Source organism: Sesamum indicum, linkage group LG7, assembly GCF_026168435.1.
Source record: "Sesamum indicum cultivar Baizhima isolate 11 linkage group LG7, ASM2616843v1, whole genome shotgun sequence".
Lineage (NCBI taxonomy): Eukaryota > Viridiplantae > Streptophyta > Magnoliopsida > Lamiales > Pedaliaceae > Sesamum > Sesamum indicum.
Genome location: NC_142663.1, coordinates 11,461,337 through 11,483,160, shown reverse-complemented (window position 1 = coordinate 11,483,160; position 21,824 = coordinate 11,461,337). Strand labels below are relative to the sequence as shown.

The 21,824-nt window shown below is 35.0% G+C and overlaps 3 protein-coding genes across 4 annotated transcripts; all 3 read left to right on the top strand.

The window, feature by feature from the left end:
• Positions 1–3,121: 3,121 nt before the first annotated feature.
• LOC105166577 (ACT domain-containing protein ACR10) lies at positions 3,122–6,653 on the top strand. Its single transcript, XM_011085976.3, has 6 exons — positions 3,122–3,645; positions 4,259–4,483; positions 4,933–5,038; positions 5,176–5,506; positions 5,934–6,218; positions 6,305–6,653. Exons 1-6 carry the CDS (start codon positions 3,492–3,494, stop codon positions 6,440–6,442), a joined length of 1,239 nt encoding a protein of 412 aa, XP_011084278.1. The 5' UTR covers positions 3,122–3,491; the 3' UTR covers positions 6,443–6,653.
• A 1,850-nt stretch (positions 6,654–8,503) lies between these two features.
• On the top strand, positions 8,504–13,638 carry SPD1 (P-loop containing nucleoside triphosphate hydrolases superfamily protein). Its single transcript, XM_011085975.3, has 9 exons — positions 8,504–9,272; positions 9,581–9,795; positions 10,064–10,214; positions 10,300–10,491; positions 10,956–11,118; positions 11,201–11,550; positions 11,811–11,987; positions 12,082–12,243; positions 13,146–13,638. Exons 1-9 carry the CDS (start codon positions 8,766–8,768, stop codon positions 13,437–13,439), a joined length of 2,211 nt encoding a protein of 736 aa, XP_011084277.2. The 5' UTR covers positions 8,504–8,765; the 3' UTR covers positions 13,440–13,638.
• Positions 13,639–15,888: 2,250 nt separating this feature from the next.
• On the top strand, positions 15,889–21,572 carry LOC105166575 (glycine-rich RNA-binding protein RZ1C). 2 transcript variants are annotated; one of them, XM_011085973.3, is made up of 4 exons: positions 15,889–16,047; positions 16,167–16,310; positions 20,359–20,849; positions 21,125–21,572. In XM_011085973.3, the coding sequence occupies exons 2-4, from the start codon at positions 16,197–16,199 to the stop codon at positions 21,372–21,374; spliced, it is 855 nt and encodes a 284-aa protein (XP_011084275.1). In that variant the 5' UTR covers positions 15,889–16,047; positions 16,167–16,196; the 3' UTR covers positions 21,375–21,572. The 2 variants fall into 2 exon arrangements, with proteins under 2 accessions (XP_011084275.1, XP_011084276.1); XM_011085974.3 differs by lacking the exon at positions 15,889–16,047 and having other exon boundaries at positions 16,172–19,073.
• The last annotated feature ends 252 nt before the right edge of the window (positions 21,573–21,824 follow it).

Here is a 21,824-nt window from a genome sequence, read left to right as displayed (position 1 = left end):
AAATATTTTATATTTTCTAAAATTACAGATATACTCTCTAGAGACTTGTAATTTTGCGAATAAAATGAGGTATTTGTGTAATTGAATCCAATATTAGGGGATATCAATATATATTTTTTTTTTAAAAAGAAAACTTTGCATAATTTTTGTTAGTAAATTTACTTTGAGAATTTCCTTCTTGTTAAGCATATGATAGTAGTTTACGGAACAATAATATATTTTATTTATTCTTAACGATGATCAGAGTCAAAATTATATTTTTTTTCAAAATATAAAAAATACTTTATATTTTTTATAAAATTATAATATTTTAATTCAAATTATAATTATAATTATAATTATATCTCATATTCAGTAATAAAAATTTACATAATTCTCTAAAAATGTATCATAATTTTTCAAGTAATAGGAAGTATTTATGAATTTAGAGCTATATAGAATTTGGGTGGGGGGTTTGATGAACTCATTCTAAAATTTTGAGCCCTTCTGAATTTAATAATGTTTGTCAACTTTGTGCATTTGCCAATTGTCATGCACCCAACCGACACAATGTTGTTTAATATGGGGATGCAACTTTTCCCAATATTAATTATTAATTTTTGTTATGTTCAAAATTAGGACTTGACTTAGAAATCACATGCACCTTACCATAAAACAACATCTCCACAATATTATTAAGGGATAATTATACTCCGCTCCTTTATAATTTCTTTTCATGATCAAATTACCTTCATATGTCTTCACGCTTTAATATATGGGAGGACGTATATTTTCAATGGAATAAGGGTAGTGTGATTTGAAAAAAATTATTTGATTTACAATAAGTAAGTTTTAATTCAATTCCAAGATAATGGTAATACAAGAACTGATGTTAGTTATTTGGGATAATTATAAATTTTTTCTTTGAAATTTAGTGTAATTATAAATAAACTTTTGATAATTTGGGAAATTACATCTAGCTACAATAAATTACATTGATATTCTCTGAGGTTAGATCAAAATACACAAATATTCCCTATCTTTTGCAAAATTACAACAACACTCCCCGAAGTTATAGCTATAATTACAACTTTTAAAAATAAAACTTACACAAACACCCCCCTAAAAAATATTACACTAATACCCATCCTGGGGTGTTGCTATAATTTTACAAAAAATAGGAGTTGTTTGTGTAATTTGATCTAACCTTAGGGGTGTAAATATAATTTACTGTAATTATTTTTAATAACAAAATTGTTAGGGTGTCTCAACCTCTTTATGGGAAAATAATATTTTTCGTCCCGAAATTTAGGACTTTTTCATTTTTAATTTCATTGGTTACGTGATTTTTACTTTTAGGGTCCTCAACTTTCAATAATTAGTACTTTTGGTCTCATAACCCATTTTTTGTTAGATATTTGACGAAAAAAGGCCATATAACTATTAAATGAACGTGACCAAAAATAAAAATACCCTAAATTACATGACAAAAAGTGTTATTTCCTCATTTTTTGTTTAGTGGAATAATATTGAATGGCTTAATTTGGGGGTGGGGAATGGAAAGCTTGAGAATCAATTAGTAGTCTGAATCATTGAGTAAGATAAATTAGGGTTCAACTTATGAAATAGGGAAGATGAGTTAGGCCTTTGGTTGGATTGGGATGAAGATCCAAAGCTTGAGAGAAAGATGATAAATTGGGGATTTAGGGATTGTTCTTCTTTTATGAATGATAAATTATGTGTTAAATTATTTTAATTCACATCTCATAAATTTAAATCATGCATGAATAAAAAATGTATTTTTCCATTCTAATTCAAGAACCGTGAATCGCCAATCTAGTTCAAGATTAAATTTGTCAGCCCAAAAAAATTTAGAATTAAATTCAATTTATATATCTAATTGCAGAACTAAATTTGTCGAATTAAATTTACTTTTACAATAAAAAATGAAAAAAATAAATAAAACACCCATATAATTATAAGAATAAAAATAAAATATTTACCTAAATGGCCTCCTATGAAAAGTCTTGAAGTCATTTTCAAGAATCCAAACATATCTTTGAGTGAGAACTCACAATTACATCACTGTATGAAGTCATTTGTTATGTGGTCAATTGATATCTAATTAATTATCCCTCTTGAACCCCCCCCCCCCCCCCCACCCTTTTTATTGGGAATTGATTAAATATAGAGTAGCCCCACAAATGATGTGGTCTAGCATAAGGGTTATTATTATATACTTTACGGATAATTACATTCTCTTTTTTAAAATTTGGAGTAATGATATATATATCTTCTGTTGTTTAATACTCTTAAATTTACTTTTATATAACAAATAAATTTATTTGTTGGTCAATGTTTATTGAATTTGATTATATTAATAAAAAAATGAGATAAAAATTCATATTTACCAGATTGACTTATTACTGATTTATTGCAGTCAAATAATTTTTTTTATGGTTAAATTATTCTTATATATCTTCATATGTTAATGAATGTGAGGATGTATATTTTCACCATTATAAGGATAGTTTAGATAGAAAAAAATTGTTTGATCTGTAATAAGTAAATCGAGGTTAAATATCAATTTCTAAACATTTTTTTGTTAATTTCGATAAATTCAAGAAATTTTGACTTGCAAATAGATCTGTTTATTAGACATAAGCAAATATAAAAAATACTAAATACAATTTACAAATCATAAAAGATTTACATATAATTATCATGAAGCTATCATTCTAAGTTATTCTTGGCAGTCATGTTCCTTAAGATTTGTACGAGTAATTTTCAGATCGAGTTGTTATTTGGATACACACGAAAAAATGAAAAAAAGGGAAAGAATTTAATATGATTTCATGTTATTTTATTTTCCCATAGTAAATGAGCTTCCTAAATGAATTTCGTATATGGATTTGATGGCACATGGTCTTTTATTTGATATTTTGTTTTGGGTTGGAATTAAATTTCTTGGGGGAGTGGTCATTTGTTGCTTTTCTTGAAGGAAGAAGCTTTGATCAAAAGGCAAATTTAAGACAACGATACCTACTTCCTACCAAATACTAGGAATTAAAGAAAATTAAAGAAAAAGGACATAGAAAACATAAGAAAGAAAGTGAAATACAGACAAGAGAAGAAAGAAAAATTAAAAAATGGCCGTTTCTGATCCCCCTTTTTGTGGGAATCTTGAATCCAAGTCTTCCTCTCTCTCCCCTTCTCTCTCTATCCAATTCCAAACTTTGAAAATCAGCACACACATGAGAGAGAAACGTAGAACAATATTAACAATTCAACAGTCTGCTGCCCTTTTCTCCCCTTATGGTGTGTGTGTGTGTGTGTGTTCACAGTGTCTTTCTGCTTTGCTCCAAATTCAAGAAAAATAAAAGATAGTGAAAAATAGCATCTTTACTTTCCATTTCAAGAACCCACAAAGCAGAAACCCCAAGAGAGGAGGAGGAAAAAGAAAAAGATTGCTCTTTTACTGTGTTGTGTGATTGAGGGAAAAGAGAGATGAAATGGGAATTATCTATGAAGATGCAGTTTTGATTAAAGAAGCTGAGAGGGCAGGTGAACATACTGTGATCACTGTGAACTGTCCAGATAAAACTGGGCTTGGATGTGATCTGTGTAGAATTATATTGCTTTTTGGACTTAGCATTGTCAGAGGAGGTATCTCTATTACCCTTTGCTTTTCCATTGTTTTATGTTCTTAGACATGTTTGGGGATGAGAATTCTGATCTGGGTGCTTTTGTTTAAGGTTGTTCTTTCTTTGCTGTTTCTTGATTCTTGTTCCCAAGATTTTTGTGGGAAGGAATTTGTATGGGGGATTTAGGGTTCCTGTTGGATTGCTCTACATCTGAGGATCTTGGTTTGAAACTTTTGTAGTTCACAGTTCAAAATATTAGCACATCTTGCATGCTCAAGGAATTATTTCAGATTACAGTGATTTGAACTTTTAAAGTGTTTTTCTTTGTGTATGGAAGACAGAGAGAAAGATTTAGATAAGTAGTGTGTTTTGCGAACTGCTAATATGTTCATGAATAAGATAAGATAAAATACACTGAATTGTATGATTCTTGCAAGAATTTAGGCAAGTATTTGTGATTTTTTTAAAGAATGAAACCAAACAAAGCCTTAGGGTGGAGACGATTTTCGGAATTCGTTTAGATTTTTTTGTATATGTAGTTGATGTTAGAGGTTGGCTGAGTTTCATTTCAATGAATAGCAGAAGATACGGTTTATTCTTTTGACCAATTGAATACTATTCTTTGGATGGAGCAGATGTTTCGACCGATGGTAAATGGTGTTACTTGGTTTTCTGGGTCGTCGGGAAGCCAACAACCAGGTGGAACTTGTTGAGGAAGAGGCTTCTTGAGGTGTGCCCTAAATGTACTCCATCAGCATCGGGGATTTTCTACTTTATTCCAGAGTTTCAGCAGCCAAGGCCTCCACAAATTTTCCTGCTCAAGTTTTGGTGTTCTTATGACCGAAAAGGGCTTTTACACGGTACCGTTTCAATCCTAGTCATGCTTTATCGTAATGGTTTCTCTCAAGTGTTGACACATGATCCCCCTCCATCGGTATTCTCTATGTAAATTTGACTTCAAAATTGTGTATGATTGCTGGAGTTTGGGGAACGTTATTATATGCTGATTGACGAGGATATTTTGTAGCCGCCCTGCGTTTTGGCATAGTTATTATCGTCTAGTGATGGCCATTTTGAGTCAAGATTGATGAAGTAAGATGGTGGAAATTTGATATTATTTATAATGAAGTCAACTTGTTATTGTCATATTACGTGGATTTATTCCCTGTTGTTCTGATTGATCAAGGGTGAAATTGAAGAGAAACTTGAATTTTCGACCCAATCTCCTAGGAATTGGGAAAATCAAGAATTTGCAAAAATAGCCCGGATATTTATTTATTTCTAAAATCTATTTTCTCATCTTCGGTAGATGTCACTGAGGTTCTTTACGAGCTCGAGCTAACAATAAAAAGAGTGAAAATCTACACGGCACCTGACGGACGAGTGATGGACCTCTTTTTTATCACGGATACGAGGTTTGTGTTTATATCATCTTCCGATGCTATGCTCTTTGAATTTGCCTTCTCTTTCTTTTCTGAAGAACTTCTTCTATTGTTAATGTTCTTCAAGAAACATAAAAAGTAAAATAATTTCTCGATTACTTGTAATGTAGGGAACTTCTTCAAACGAGTAAGAGACGGGAGGAAACGATTAAAAGTCTAAAAGTTGTGTTAGGAGACACCATGATGAGTTGTGATATTGAGGTGGCTGCTCCCGAAGTCGCTTCGTGCTTACAGTCGTTTCTTCCGTCTTCCGTCTCGGAAGACATTTTCAGTCTGCCACTTTCTGGGGAACTGTCAAGCGGAGTGCTCGCCTCTGATTCTGTTTCTATCGTCGTCGATAATGCCCTCAGCCCTTCTCACACGCTCGTCCAGATCTTTTGCCAGGATCACAAGGGCCTTATCTATGACATAATGAGAACCTTGAAAGATTACAACATCCAGGTATATATTTTATAATTCAGTTCTTGCGTTCTAATTGTTAAATTAAAAACCGCCATCCCCGAGAATTAGTGTAATTACCGACTTTTCTCCTCTCTGTTTAAAATTACAAAGACACCTCCCCTCTAAGCATCCACCATTAAAAAAAATAAAAAAGTTACAGTTACCTTCTTTCTAGAACTAGACAAGAATAATTGCCGAAACATCAACATCTCGTCAAATTTGCCAACATTACCGCCAGTTTAAACAAACTGAGGTGGCATGTGATCATTGTAAACTTAACAAGGAGACTTGATAGTTTCAACGATGGAGGGGTATAATCAGTAGTTATGAACCTGCTTAGTACTCGGCGTGTAAGTTTTACAACGGCAACTCTCTACTCGTTTCACATTCTGTACTGCATTTTTAACAAACTGAACTCCATTACCAGATCTCTTATGGTCGCTTCTTCGCAAACACAAAAGGGAACTGCGAGCTGGACTTATTCATAATGCAAACTGACGGGAAAAAGATAACCGACACACACAAGAAAAACGCTCTGTGCTCTCGGCTAAGAATGGAGCTCATCCACCCTCTCAGAGTAGATGTTGTTAGCAGAGGCCCCGACACCGAGCTGCTGGTAGTTAACCCTGTCGAGTTGTCCGGGAGGGGCCGGCCCCTCGTCTTCTATGACATCACTCTCGCTCTCAAGGTTTTAAACATCAGCATCTTTTCAGTAAGTTCATAAGGCGTTCTCCTTTATCGACTGTTTGATGCTTTGTTCACGAGGATTGAACAGTTTGGTGTAAAATGTTTTGTCAGGTGGAGATAGGTAGACATAGAATCCACGATCGAGAATGGGAAGTGTACAGGATCTTGATAGATGAATGTGACTGTTTGTCTGCAACAAGAGATGAGATTAAAGAATGTGTGAGGAAGAAGCTGATGGGTTGGGAATGACTTAGCATTTTCTCAACCCTTTACTGTACAGATGTTTTCTGCCAGTTAATGTAAATTATGTAAAGCAGTTCTGTCTAACTGAGCAAGTTTATTACATGTGAGAAAGAGCTGTGCTCAGAGAGTTTTATATGTATGTATATTTAGCAATGCTTCTCAGACACAACAGCTTTACCAGGAAAAGTGATATATGGCAATGAAAATCTTGCAACTAGATTGCAGCCTCTCTATTTATTTTAGGATAAATTACAACGAGCATTCCTAAAATTTGGCGTAATTACATGCATCCCGCTCCCCTCTCCCTCCCCCACCAGTGCCTGGACTGCACCCCTTCCCCTTCTCGTCTACTCGCGGCCCCTTTCCCTCCTCCACCAGCACCCGAACTAGGCCTATTCAATTCGATCAATTGAATTCGATTTTTTGGTTAACCAAAAATTCAGTACATCGAAATGGCATGTCGAATATCGAACTGAATTAACTATTTAGTTTGGTTATAATCAAATTTTTTTTTATTCGGTTAAAAATCAAATAATCGAACTTTATATTTAAAAAATGCCATAAAAATCATAAAATGATAGAATTTTTATAGTATAATTTATATATAATATGATAAAGTAAACAGTAAAGTTATACATAATTCATAATATATTTATAATATTATATCTATATTTTATAAAATTAAAGTACAAAAATATACATATATTTTTAACAATTTGGTTATTTGATCGGTATGGTTAATCGAATAAAAACAACCGTATCATTCGAGTTGTACTGATTGTTCTTTAAAAAAAAAAAAAATACCGAACAGAATTTCAAATTAAGAATTCAATTCGATCTATTTTCGGTTGGTTAATTGAATTTTAAACACCCCTAAGAATCTCTTAAAGGTCGTATCAAGACCTATCATCCAACCTATTTTCAACTGTGCATAGGTCAGAATTCTTACCTTTTTGTTCGGGTAGTTCTGAACTCATCCTAACTATGATTAAAAAAAAAAACTCATCCTGACAATAAGTCCTATGTTTAGAAAAATCTATAAAGATTCGATCTTCATACCGTAGGCACAACTTTTGCTATGCTAATATTTCTTACAACCTCAAGTATTAAAATGACATTACTGTAATTATTTCGGTAAGATTCCGTCGATTTTCTGACCTGTACAATTTTCTAGTGGAGGATTCTAAAAATATATAATCCATTTGGGAAGCATATTTCATTCTTACGACGTAAATAGAATCCAAATAAAGAATAGTAACATCATGTAACTGGTTTCCACAAGTCTTGAAATTCATATTCTCTTTATTGAAAATTTAGTTTTAGGTTCAATCAAAATTACATTTAAAATAAAAATAAATATATTACACTTATTATTTTATTATATATATAGTCTGAAAAGAATCGACGCAAATATTATATTAATACTTATTATATAATTAATTTGATTTACCTAATTCTAACTTGAGTAAAAATTCCAAAAGTACCTGTTGAAAAGTTCCATGAACCGAAAAGAAAAACATGTGCTATAGATATGTAAGATTTGACAAGTCTAAGTGTGTTTCAAATTGAAATAAGTCCCAAAAATCTTCTTACCTACAATTTTCTTGTTTCATTGAACCCAAATTTGGAGGAAAACTTTGTAGACGTAACAACCTAAAATTTGAATAAAATTATCAGTTGTCATGATTTAGTGATTAAGATCGAATATTTTGATATTTAATTATGATGTTAAATTAAATTTTTGCCAAATTGTTTGATGGGAGTTAAACATTTGTGTTATTCTTTTTCCTAATTATTATCAACTATGGGAATATTAGTTATGATTTGGTCAGTTGTTCCGACTTATACCTTGACCAGTAGATAAAATGCGTGTGTATATTTTATTAATTGATCAGTTATAGAAATTTTGATCGGCACACAATATATATGTACAATCTTTTATAATTAAAGAAAATTAAAAAAACCAAAAACACAAAAATAAAACTTGGGTATATTTTTAGCCTTGAAGTGTGGGAGATATCTGACATTGAACTTTCCATAGAATTCAAACAAAACAGAGCAAGTCGCCAACGCAACCAAAATGTGTGGTTCGAAGCAGCGCCCCACGTGGTGATGTTTCATGTGGACAACCTTCTGAGTTCGTTAAACAGTTTGCTTCTTCTTCAATGGACCCCTCTCCTCCTCCAATCCCATAGGAGATCCCAGGGAATCTTCCCTCTCTCACACCAGCAAAATCTCATTTTTTTATCTCTCAGGAACCAATCAAGATTTTGGTTTGTGCTTCTTTCATAGAGAGGATTTTCGGAATTTTTATTTTGAGTTGGAGAGAATGAGAGCTCTGAATTCCCATTTCGTGTTGATTGATCTGCACAGTTCTTGGCACTCAGCTCAGCAGATTCCCAACTCAACCTTTGCTTACCTGCAGAAATGTAGAGGGGCGGCTCCTTCCCTCTCTGCGTCGATTCGTCGAACAAGAGGAAGACGGGGGAAGATCTCATCGTCCAGGGCGCCGGCGCCGGAGGTGAGGTCCCCGGAGATTCGACGGCCGAGGGAGTGGTCCACGAAGGGAAATGGGTTTCTTTCGGTTGCTTCAAACACGGCTTCCACGTCGAGCTCTGGTGGTCGAGGTGATGAGGTGGTCTCGGACATGGACTTGTTTCTTGAAATAGTGCCTTTGAGGATGAGGCATGAGTTGCTGAGGCATGAGGAGATTGGGGAGCTGGTTGAAGTGGTTATGGACTTGGGGAGGAACCCCCTTGCTCGCTTTCCGTCTGGTGATTGGGTGATCTCGGAAGAGCCGGTGAAACCTGATGATCTCCGTCATGCTATCTCAAAGGTTACTTCAGTAAATCTTGATAATGTGATGAGTGTTATGCTGCAATGAAATCAGCTGAAACAAATTCAAAATTAAAAGGAAAAAAAGATGCATGATTTTACAAACAAATACTTGTTGGATAACTACCAAATGTTTATACTGATATCCCATAGATACTTTAATTTTTTTCAACATCGTAATGCTATGTGAAACTCCTATGTACATGTGTTTATAATAGTGCACACATACACGTTAGAGCATGTTGTAGCCGTTATTTGTATAGAGATGGCTTGTAGAATAGCAGTGTAAAGTTAATTTATGGTGTTTAGGTTGGTGAGTTCTCCGATGACAACCGGTCTGGAATTGATCACTCTCTACATCGTATTAGTGCCATAAGAAATCGGAAAATGCAAATTATAGGCCTTACTTGCCGGGTAGGTCGAGCTGTATCAGGGAGTGCTGAAATCATACGGGACCTAGTTGAAGGTGGAGGCTCCATCTTGGTCATAGGGCCTCCTGGAGTTGGCAAAACAACCTTAATCAGGTATACACATGTTAATCATGTAGAAACTCTGAATTTTCTGAGCCTGCCGAAACAGTGGCTTTAAGTATCTGAAATGATTTCTTTAATCTTGTCATAGCATAGATGAAGCATTGTTTATATCTTTTTTCGAATAGGTACTGGCTATTTATGGATTTTTGGTAAGATATATGTAGTAAATTTTGATATTAATGAGTTGAACGATATTCGGTTGGTTTAATGTGTCATGTTTCGTTCAGGCAATGATAATTATGCGACCTTATTTTTGCAGAGAAATTGCCAGAATCCTGGCTGATGACCAGAAGAAACGTGTAGTTATTGTTGATACGTCAAATGAAATTGGCGGTGATGGAGATGTGCCTCATTCTGGCATAGGTCGTGCTAGAAGGATGCAAGTCCCAAATGTTCACTTGCAGCATAATGTGAGAACTAAGACTAGTGCTTCTGCTTATGCAGTTTGTATAATTTCCTACTCGACTCTGAATATTGACTCTGTTTCCTGCGCAGGTAATGATTGAAGCAGTTGAAAATCACATGCCCCAGACCATTATAATTGACGAAATTGGAACAGAACTGGAAGCATTAGCTGCCAGTACAATCGCACAAAGAGGAGTTCAGCTTGTTGCAACTGCTCATGGAATTACTATAGAGAGCATCATTAAAAATCCCTCTTTGCAGACCCTTGTTGGTGGAATAGAGGTGCAGATGGATCCTCTTGCTTAATTATACGCATTTTCCATGTCTATTCTTAGTCTATGTAGCATTTCATGGGCTATTTTATTCGGTCAACTAGCATAAAAACTAGGAATGCATTTTTCAAGCTCCACACATCAAAATGCCCCGGCATGGGGTGTGCTAAAGGTCTTGCTGAGCAAATAAACAAAGAAAAACTCGATTTGTTTACTCCAAATTCCTCTATTTTTTACTCCTCTTGGAGAAAACAAAAAATAAACTTTATAATGCCAAAAGTTAGAGCATATGTATATTTGAAGCTCCACACATGAACATGCTCACAACATAGGGTTTGCTGAGGGTAGTACTGACCAAATATATTCAGAAATCCTAACTTTGTACTACAAATTCCTCAATTCTATATCTGAGTCTGCATTAATCTTCTTCTGTTCAAAACTTTGATTGGAAACTTTTACTTACTTGAGAAACAGAGTGTTACTCTGGGTGATGAGGAAGCACGAAAGAGGAAAGTGCAGAAAACTATTCTTGAAAGGAAAGGACCTCCTTCATTTACTTGTGCGGTTGAGATGATATCGAAAACCGAATGTCGGGTTCATCATAGACTAGATGCAACAGTGGATGCTATACTGGCAGGTATCTGGGATTTGCAAACTTTCATGAATTTTATGGATCATCTCTTGCAACAGTGCTTGACTGCATGCACCATATATGCCAGGAAAATCTCCATTGTTTGAAGTCCGACATCTGGATGCTGAATCTAGTAATGCATCTAAATCAAGTCAATCTACTGAAGAAGACCATATTGGAGATGATAAGGTGATACCAGGGAAATCACAGGTGTTTGCAGTCTGCAGAAAAGATTCGGAGGTTAATTATTTAGCAAGATCAGCTCAACCTACTCAAGAAGACCATGCTTTAGAAGCTAAGGCAACGATTGGTAAAAACGAAGAGACTAAAGTAGTGTCTGACAACGAAGAGGAGTATTACTATCCTAAGTCCAAGACAGTGAGCTCTAGTGTATCTGTGAGCAAAAAGAGCTACCCATTATATGTTTATACTTACAAGGTACTACTTAGACTTCCACTCAAATTATATTTTTCGAGTAGTTTGTGCCTCAAGTTTACTCCAAAGGTTAAAAAGCAAAGAGAAAAGACATTTCTGACATTAGAAGGGTTTTTTTCGTGTATCCAAAATAATCTATTGTATCAAGAGAAATGATATGATACACATTGCAAACAGTACTTATTAAACTGAAATCAGTATGTGATCCCAGCACTGTAGTTGATTCGACACTGATCAAATTGATTTATTTGGCTGTATTTCAGATCCAAGAAGCTGATTTGTTACAAGTAGCAGCTGTAATGGGCCTTGAGGAGAAAATAGATGCAACTGATGATATTGGTTCTGCGGATGCCATTCTGGCATCTAGTTACGAAATGAAACAGAATCCTTGGATCCGTGGGGTGGCAAAATTTCATCAGTTGCCTGTATTTGTTATCAAGGTTCGTCATAGTTGTTCCTTTGGCCAATGGAAATGATTCCTTTGAAATTAATAGATGATAATTCAATCACCTTTTCTTTGGTTAAACAATGCAGTCCACGACAATGGCTCAAATGGTAAAGGCAGTCCGCATGATTCTTGGGATGGATTCATTTAGCTCTGTACAAAAGCAATCAAATAGAAATTCTTCTGATATTGAGATCGAAGATGACGAGCCAATCAGAAAACCATCATTAGAGGAAATTGATGCCTTGGAGGTGCATAACTTTTTTCCTCTTTTATTTTGTTCCTAACATTATATATAGAGTGAGTCTTGAACGATAATGTGGAACTGATAATCCTTGGCGTAATCAGGGTTGATAGTGTTATCACACCTAGGAAAGACCATTGCTAGATGACACTGGGAGTTTAATTATCTACCATTGTTTGTGTTGTACCTGTAAGAGGGAAGAAGCATAGAGGAACCTATACTACATTTAAGAACTACGTAATATTACTGCTTTCTTTCTTTCCCCAGTAGAAGCAAATTAATTTAGGTTAAAGACCTTTCTTTCCCCAGTAGAAGCAAATTAATTTAGGTTAAAGACAGATTTAAACATGCATCAAGAGGACACAGAAAAAGGAAGGCATCAGTGGGGTATAGAACTGACCAGAATTAGAAAATTGGATTCGAGCTCTTTACGAAGGTGAAATATTAAACTGGCACATCTAGCTAGGAGACGGAGCACACACTGTTGTGGCAAGTCGTCGATATTAATTTGATGAGTTATTTACATCGTAGAAGTAAGGTGAATTTTCTTGGTGGCCCGTGGGCCTCCTTTATTTCTAACTAAGCAATCCCCACCTCATGAAGTTGAAGATCATGGCTAGGTCGGGGTCATTAACAAATATCATAGATTGACATCTCCTTTAGACTGTGTTGGTTTGGAGAGGAAGGAAAAGAAGGGATTGCCGAAGGGGCAGAAGGTTCATAATCAAGAAACCTCACATATATTACGTATGCATGGGTCGTTGTGGTCTTGATCAGTTTTAATTAATTAACCGTTTCAGAGTCATTGAGCTTTGCCATGCATGCAATATGCCAAAGACCCTGCAATGACTACGGTACTGCTGCAGTTTCTGATCGACTGATCTTGACATTTTCTGTTCTCTACTATAGGAGGTTCGACTTGCAATCGAGTACATTGTAATACCTGGTGGTGAGCCTGTTGAACTTCTTCCAAGGCGCTCTGAGATTGTTGCTCGACAACTCGAGCTGGTGAAGAGTTACCAGTTAGCTGTTGAGAACTCGGGTACTGATTCGAACCCCAGACTGCAAATCCTTCCTCAGAAGTTAAACAAGAGAACTTCAAAGACCAGTTCAAGTTTTGTCAAGTACATAAGCCCCAAGTCGTCGGTGGCTGGCGGCGGTGGAGCTACTAGCGTCGTCAGGCTGCCGTTTCTGCCCGAATAGTGCAGCAAATCACAGGTTAATTTCAACCAAGCCATCCAACTCTTGTACAATTCTGTAAATTAAGTTCCATATCCTTTCTTGTCTATTAATTTCTTAATGTTATAAAGTCATTGACTCACCAATTCAAGTTGGCAAATATATATACACTGTACATATAATGCAATTCAAAGGAAAATCTTGGCCATTGGAATTGCCTGAACCTCCTCTTTCATCTGAGTGAGTTCTCTAATTCAAATTCATATTTTATGTTGTATTTCCATATACATAAATACGTTCTGTGTATAAAATACTTTTTTCAATATACAACACGTGAGTTTTATATATACGTGTGCATGATCGATTATGGTATTCAACTAGATGCTTGATAATATCATACACGAAAATCAAATTATTAGCCGTATTTTACCTATGATGGAGAGGAGTGAAATGAAGTCAAATTACTCTATTATCCAACTTCTCATGATTCAAGAAATACTTATTGAAAGTTATGGAATTCCAATATTTGTATTTTTACTGTTTTTCTGACGAAATTTTATATAAACATCTCATGAAATACGCTATAACGACACCTTTTGAAGGGGTGTACTTATAATTTTACAAAAAATTTTCTATTATTAGGTATAATTTCAAAGAATGTTGATATAATTTACCCTATAACAAATCAAGTAACCCTATTATCATAAATATACGAGAATAATAAGTATTTTTGCTGATAGTATATACATAATCGAGTATAAACACACTTTTATAATTCTAAACAAACTCAAATACGTATATAAGTATCTAATAAAAGTCGTATATTTTTCTCTTTATAAAAAAATTACAAAGTGAATTGGCTACACTAGATAAGTATTTATAACATTCATATATCAATTTAATGTTAATGAATAAATCAAAATATAAACTGAAGGGCTAAGTACACTTTACCGGCCCATCAACTATATCACATTTTTCATTCACTTTCCGAAACTAACAAGTGTCATACTTAGTTGTTAATTAAATATTTTGCATCCTAAATCCAACTCAATTGTTCTTCAATTTAAAAAATATATTTTGATTATAATAAAAAATATTACTAATTTATACAATTCAAATTTCAAAGACTTTTAAGTAATAAATCAGTATAACAAATACCAAAAAATCTTCTAAATTAAATATAATATAATTTGGTAATATCCCCAAAAGCAGAATTTTGTCTAGTGAATTTGTTAATTTTTTTTAATTCAACTGAAAGCTATAATTTCATATATATTTTATATTTATTACAATAAATTTATATTACTTTGATTTTAATCAGAATTTTTAAGTTATCAAGTACTTTTCTATCGTTGGTTCAAAAATAATTTTCTCATAGTTATGAAATATTTCAGCATTAATTTAAGTGCAAAAATACTCGAAATATATTGAAAACAACATAAAATATTGACGCGAAGGGCAATTTTATTCAAACAATTAATTTAGAAAGGTATATATTATATTTGTTACTTTATGGAGTAAAAGAAACTTCGAAAATAGTTGAAGGGTTAAAGTGTACAAACCCCAACCTAATTATTGGGAGGATTACATTATCCTCTCTAAGATTTGGTATAAATACACGTAAATTTCATGTGATTTGAAAAATTATATGTAATATTCTTTATATTTGTTTATGTCGAATAAATAGATCCCCGTCGTCAAGATTCATCGAATTTGTTGTTATTATAGAGAAAGTTGAGTGAAAATTTATATTTATCCACGATTGACTTACTACTCAACCATTACAGGGGTTAAATACACTTCGCCCCTCAACTATATATTTGATATAACATTTACCTCTAAATTAACAAATATAACACTTATCCTGATTGGACAAAATTGTTTCTCGTGCCTTCAATAGTTATATATTTACAATATATTTCAGTATTTTAAACATTAATTCATCATCAAATAATTTCTAATTAAATTTTTTTAACAAGTGAAGAATTTAAATCAAAAGCGGAGTAATAAGTGAATATATAGGATTAGTTACATTTTGTTGTCTAAACTATGACTGTTTTACAATTTGGTATTTAATTTTTTTTTGGGTCAATTTACCATCGCAATTTTTTAAAATTTTACATTTTGCCATTTATAACTATTTTTTAATCAAATTTTTTGTTGAAAAAACATCATATGTAGTGCACATGTAATATTTAAGAGTTATATGATATGATATTTTCCATATATACACAACATGTAATATTTTTTCAACAAAAAACAGTCATATATGGCAAAGTACAAATTGACACGCAATGTTGAGATGATAAGTACACATAAAAAAAGAAAGTTTTGATGGTAAAAATCGATATAATTCAGATGATAAAATATTATTTATCATAATATGTATATATCTCTATATAATAGATACACATAAACTTTAAGGGAGGGCATTGTACCCTTTGCAAAAATATATCTGTGTGGGTTTTGCCACAAATGTCGAACTTTGAGGATCAAAATGAAAAACTGATTAATGCTGGCGCCGTCTAGGGTTTTTGTACAAAAAGCTAAACCACAAGAGATATTCTCTGTTTTTCACTTTTAACTTTTCGAGAATTTCATTTTCCAAAACCCTCGTAGATCCCAATTACTGGTAACCCTAAATCTCTCGAAGGCGCTTTTGTTTATGTGGCTGCGTTTGCAGATTAATTCGCATTATCTTTTCCTTTTAAATTTGATTTTTATGTATTTTTCTTCATTGGCTGAATTTAGGGTCTTCCCTGAGAGATAAATTTCGTTGAGATGGCGGACAAGGATCAAGACAACCGTATATTTGTCGGAGGTTTATCGTATGACGTTACTGAGCGGCAGCTCGAAAATGCTTTCAGCCGTTTCGGAAAAATTATTGACTGCCAGGTTTTGTTTCGTCCTACCGTTGTGTGATATCAAATTCTCTATGTTTTTGTTGAGTGTGTGTCTGTGTCGTCGAGCATGGTTAGGCTTTCTGTTTCTGTTTACTTGTGTGGTGAAGATAGCGGGAGTTGTATGCATGATCTCGGATTGATTCCACTTGTCAAATTTTTTCTTAAACTGTCCGCGCTGATTTCTTTCGACAACCGTGAAGGGCCCGGGTGAATTTTATTTTCGAACTCTTTCCATAAGCACTTGTATAGTCATTATGTTTAATTGTGTACCAAATTTTGTGTGGATGTAGAATCCTTGTTGAAGAACGATAATATGGAGAGAGGTCTTTAGAAGTTTTTAGCTAAAAGACACTTTAGACGTTATTGAGTCATTTGCATATCAAATTATGTGGTTGACATAATTTGTGAAGGAGCTCTTGATGGTTTAATTTGTTAGAAGTTGATTATGGAAGTTGTTCTTTTTTCTTGAATTTAATATGTACTGTTTAGGCTTATCTTGTGCAGTGGTTAAGAATATACCTCTATTTTCTCTTTATTTTGTGTTGTATTTTCCTCTCATGTCACTACTAATCTTCTAACATCGTTCCTCTTCTTTTATGTTGCTTCTGACGTTTCAAATGCTTTATTATGGGATCTTGAGGAACTTTGGGACCATGGGATTTCCAGGAATGCCAAAGCACGAGCTAGTTGTTTTTAGAATGAGTCCGGCAGAAGGGACTTTAGCAGTTTTACTCGTGACAGTCTGAATTTCGTTGAACTGTTGATTGTGGCTGCTGCTTTGTTCTGATGAGGTTGTTTGTACTATCTTGTAGAAAAAGCAGTAGATTAGGCTGATGAAGTCTGAAGTGTGAATGTGATAAGCATTAGATTTCGCTTAAGAAGTGGCAGCTATGGACTGTTTGTCATGGGTCCCAGTACTTTCTGGTGTTTACTTTTATGGATTCGATTAAGGATACAAGGGCGGTGGTTCCATGGTGAACTCCATGATATAGCACGCATCTTGAAGATTTTTCTTAATCTTGCATAAGTCCAGTGGCTTTGACCTCATCTTGTACTCTCTGCAGATTGTGTGGATGATAAGTTAAATCACCTCGTTTGATTCTCATATTAGTCATCTGCCCTTTGAGGAAAAATGTTTTCTCTAGCATCAAGTTGACCGTGTTAACTGCTCTGTTAGGCGCTTCTTCATTCTCAGTCTCCAAAAAAATGATGTTCTTTATTTAGAAACTTGTCTGAAGACTTTGGGCTGGCACATCAGAGTTTGACAATGTTACTTAAGCTGCAAGAGTTAGAGATGGTGATTGTTTTTGTGGAAGCCACGAGAAGAAAAGAGGCCTATGCTTTGTTTTTTATTTTTAGGAAACACGTGCTTATATTTTGTATGAGTTTTCAAAAGGTTCACATACTGGTCATATTCCCAATTTCTTCTGAAGAGCGTTCTAAGGAATCGTGGGCGGGGGTTGGGGGGTATTTTTCCCTTTATACAGAATAGATAAGGTTTTTGCAGATTTTGTGATTGAATGGCATACCTCTACTGGTTTTTGCTTTGTTCTAGCTGCTTATCTTCAGTTATCTTTCACAGCTATGAGCTGAGGTCTGATTTAAACTGGGTAATCTACCTTATGTATGCATTAAAACTACAGTTTAAAGGGAATTAGTTTCTGTTTAGAATAAAGATCAGCTCAGTAAGTGAGGGTTCAGTTTGCTGAGGCAATTGTTTCTGAAGAGACATCCTCAGAATTGGTCAGTGTGTAGGCTGTTGCCTTTCATTTGGTTTGGAGAGCTTTTGTAGGAGGTCAACAAGAACGAAGCTTCTGGAAGTTTCCCTGCTTCATCCTGCGGAATAACTTTGAATGTGTATGCTCAATGGGCGTTCTCTGTTAAGCATGTTGTTACTACTTTGCAAAGTGCCGGTATGATGCAAAAAGGGAAATATTTGGTGTAGAAAGCTTGTGCTTAGGTTGCTGTGTCTTCAAGATTTTGGTATTCAGGAGATCTAGAGCCAATATTCTTTCTTTGAGATCTTCTATAGCAGACAGGTCAAGTTCTTGAGACTTTAGGATGATATACAAGATATGTATGAAAGAGCAATCCTTCACAAAAGTGAACACCAGAGTTTGGAATCTCTATTTTAGTGGGGTTTTTCCACTGATTATCTATTGACAACAGAATGTGTGTTTAAGTAACTTTTCTGCTCATCCAGCCTGTTTCTGACTATAGTACTCATGCTGTTAATAATTGGAATGAATTGTCAGAGAAAATGGTCACTTTTCAGTTGCTATTCAGCACTTTATTTCTATATCATATTAAACACTGGAGTTAGTAACAAAATAAAGCAATAAATTCTGGCACAAATTTCAAAATATGTGGATAAGCCACTGACTGGATTCTATGAGTTAATTGCTGTTGGGAAGAGCTTTGAAGGTGAAGTTTTGTATGCAAAGGTTCTTGGACATGTCTATGAATCATTGAGCCCTTTCTTTGGTTGCAAGGTGAAGCTTTTTAGTGGCCTGTGGATTTGGTGTCCTGTTATGTAATTGCTTGAAATGCAATGATGCAGCCGTAAGATAAGATGTATTGAGTAGGGTACAATCAATATTAAGTGGCCTTCTGATAGATTGTCGTCTGATTAAGATTCAATCCTTGTTTGGTTGCATGATTTTTCTGTTACTGGTCTTTGTCTGCGGAGTTTGAGGCCTGAGTAAGAACTAATGTCAGATGATGGAATCTGCAATTCTGTGGATTTTCTACTCATGTAAGAGCTCCTTGCACTGTAAACATAGTATTATATGAAATATATATGGACTCTGCTCAACTTATCTTTAATGGCTTTAGGCATCTGTGGAACTAATGTGGCGAATTATAAACAATGGATAAATTTCCATTCTTTTGTTGATTTGCATGCTTGGCTTTACATGATTGCTTTGGAGGTTCTTGGTAACCTTATGTTTATAGTTAGCTTAGTTTCAGTAAATACTTTGTTGTTAATGAAGATTTTGTGGTTTAATTGTTTCATCGAACTTTTATTCCTTGATGTTCTATCTGTAGTTGTCTGTAGTTTCATTTGATGGCATATGCATTACATTCAGGTTAATGTTTGTCTAGCATTTAGAAATCCGGTCATCTGTGCCAGAAGGCAGTAACTTGTAACAAATGATTTTTCAGATAATTAGTTATGTCTGTGCATGAGATTTTGCTGAAAACAAATAAATCCAGGGGATGTGTCCAGTGTGGTGCTCAATTAACAAAACATCAGTTTGCGTTAACTTACATGTTTAAAGAGTAAACTCCAGGTATGCAGCTTCATAATCATGTTGAATGCTGGTGTGAAGTATAATGACCAATTGACAAAGTATTTAGTGTTGTTTATTTAATGGTAAGACTAGATAAGCGGAAAAAAACATAGTAAACTCAGTAGAACTTACAAAGCCAGTGAAATGTAAGAATTCAAGTGATGAGACTCGGGCAGATTGAACTGAATGGAACTTAGAACTTCAGACTAAAAAAATTATGGATTGTTCAGTGGTTTTTACTTAAGAAGTGATTAAAAACTTGGTAGAATGATCCATTTTTACATGAAAAGTTATGTTGTTGAGTGCACTAGTAGATATTAAGTGAGTGGATCTTTCCCCCTCTTATTGCTCATTTCATGCAATGAGGTATACACAACCAGTCGTTATGTGCATTATTCATTTTACATGTATTGGATGCATATTTATTAATATAAACTACAGAACTGATTTACATTAAAATCCTAGGAAAGATTTTGACTAAATTGATCTTGTTTTCTTTGGTGCACTGATTTGCATCTAACATCATAGAAAAGATTTTGCAAGTTGATTATGTTGATATCACTCCACAGTGATTCTTTCATAAGTTACACTGCCTCAGTTTTGTGGTGTTAAATCATGTTGATACACAGTTCATAGCTCGTGGTATTCTTTAATTAATTCTAAAATTCACATGTCCAATGCATTATGCTCACCCTTTTTCTGCTGTCTGTACTATGTAGGTATTAACAAAATCTAGTCTTCTTGTAGGTTATGCTGGAAAGAGATACAGGCCGTCCTCGTGGATTTGGGTTTTTGACCTTTGCTGATCGACGGGCAATGGAGGATGCTATCAGGGATATGCATGGTCGAGAGTTTGGAGAGCGAGTCATCTCAGTTAACAAGGCCCAACCGAAAATGGGTGGTGATGATCCAGGACATGGCTATGGAAGTTATTCATCAGGTGGGAGGGGCGGTTATGGAGGAGATAGGTCAGCAGGGCAGGATGATTGCTTCAAATGCGGCCGACCAGGACACTGGGCCCGAGATTGTCCATCAGCAGGTGGTGGCCGAGGTGCACGTCCATTCTCACCTCCACGTTCAAGGTATGGGGGAGCTGGTGCCCGTGGGGATCGCTATGCAGCAGATTATCGTGATCGGTATGAGGATGATCGATACGACAGGGGTCGTTATGGTGATAGAGATCGATATGAAATCAGAGATGATCGATATGGGAGCCGTGATCGATATGTTACCGACAGGTATCCTAATGTTAACCTAGCACTTTTGAGGGATATTAAGATGGAAATCTTTGTAGGACATCCTCCTTTTCCTGTGAGAAGTAGCAAGATCACTCAGTATACTTCTGTTCTGTTTGCTGTTCCTTCCCTCTCCTTTTAGTTTGAAGGAATATCTAAATCTAAATGTCAATTGATTATGGTTTACTGGTACTGGCATGAATTTCGGTTTAATCTTTGACTATTTTAGGAGTATCTAGTGTTTGCTTACTAATTTTGCCCTAAATCCATCTAATCAGGTATCCACCACCACCTGGAGACCGTTTTCCTGTAGATAGGTACGGGGCATCAGACCGGTACCCTCACAATGGATATGGCAAAGACAGGGCTTATGATAGGGATGGAGGCCCCAGAGGTAGCAGTGACAGGTATGGAGGTGGTGCAGGACTGGGGCCTGCTCGATATGAAGGAAGAAGCTATAGGGGACGGCCTGGCCCCTACGACCGCCCTAGGAGGGGAGGGCGACCCCCTTCCTTGGAACGCTATTGAAAGGTCTTGTGTATTTTCTGCTGTTTCAACAAAATTCTGCAGTCGTACTAACTAACAAATATGAATTTAAGCTTGCTCTCTGTAGGATTCTGCTGTTAATATGGATTAGATTCTGAAGTAGTACAACTTTCACTATGCTTTTATGATTATGTTTATGGATATTAGCGGTATGCCTATACACATTCCATTTCATTTGCCTGATGAGATCACTGCCGAGTAAACTAAAATTTCAAGGGTGGTTTACAATGGATTTTGTGTAGTATATATTACTTTCGGTGAATTGGAGTTTGGCAAGAATTTGGTACGAGTAGTTGGCTCATATATGATGTAGCGAGTAATGAAGAAACGAAAAGGAATGGTATCTTTGCCAAAAGGGGAATCATGATTCTGAGGCGTTGAGGGGGTTGACGTTTTAGTGCATGTATACGTCCCTGTACATCTTATGCTTAT

What these genes read in the sequence shown, in the direction of transcription:
- LOC105166577 (XM_011085976.3), top strand. Translation starts at nt 3,492, where the DNA reads ATGGGAATTATCTATGAAGATGCAGTTTTGATTAAAGAAGCTGAGAGG. An exon ending in TGAAAGATTACAACATCCAG is followed by an intron (nt 5,507 to 5,933) that starts GTATATATTTTA and finishes CTCCATTACCAG; the next exon opens with ATCTCTTATGGTCGCTTCTT. An exon ending in TAAACATCAGCATCTTTTCA is followed by an intron (nt 6,219 to 6,304) that starts GTAAGTTCATAA and finishes ATGTTTTGTCAG; the next exon opens with GTGGAGATAGGTAGACATAG.
- SPD1 (XM_011085975.3), top strand. Translation starts at nt 8,766, where the DNA reads ATGAGAGCTCTGAATTCCCATTTCGTGTTGATTGATCTGCACAGTTCT. An exon ending in CCCTTGTTGGTGGAATAGAG is followed by an intron (nt 10,492 to 10,955) that starts GTGCAGATGGAT and finishes CTTGAGAAACAG; the next exon opens with AGTGTTACTCTGGGTGATGA. An exon ending in TGCCTGTATTTGTTATCAAG is followed by an intron (nt 11,988 to 12,081) that starts GTTCGTCATAGT and finishes TAAACAATGCAG; the next exon opens with TCCACGACAATGGCTCAAAT.
- LOC105166575 (XM_011085973.3), top strand. Translation starts at nt 16,197, where the DNA reads ATGGCGGACAAGGATCAAGACAACCGTATATTTGTCGGAGGTTTATCG. An exon ending in GAAAAATTATTGACTGCCAG is followed by an intron (nt 16,311 to 20,358) that starts GTTTTGTTTCGT and finishes GTCTTCTTGTAG; the next exon opens with GTTATGCTGGAAAGAGATAC. An exon ending in GATCGATATGTTACCGACAG is followed by an intron (nt 20,850 to 21,124) that starts GTATCCTAATGT and finishes CCATCTAATCAG; the next exon opens with GTATCCACCACCACCTGGAG.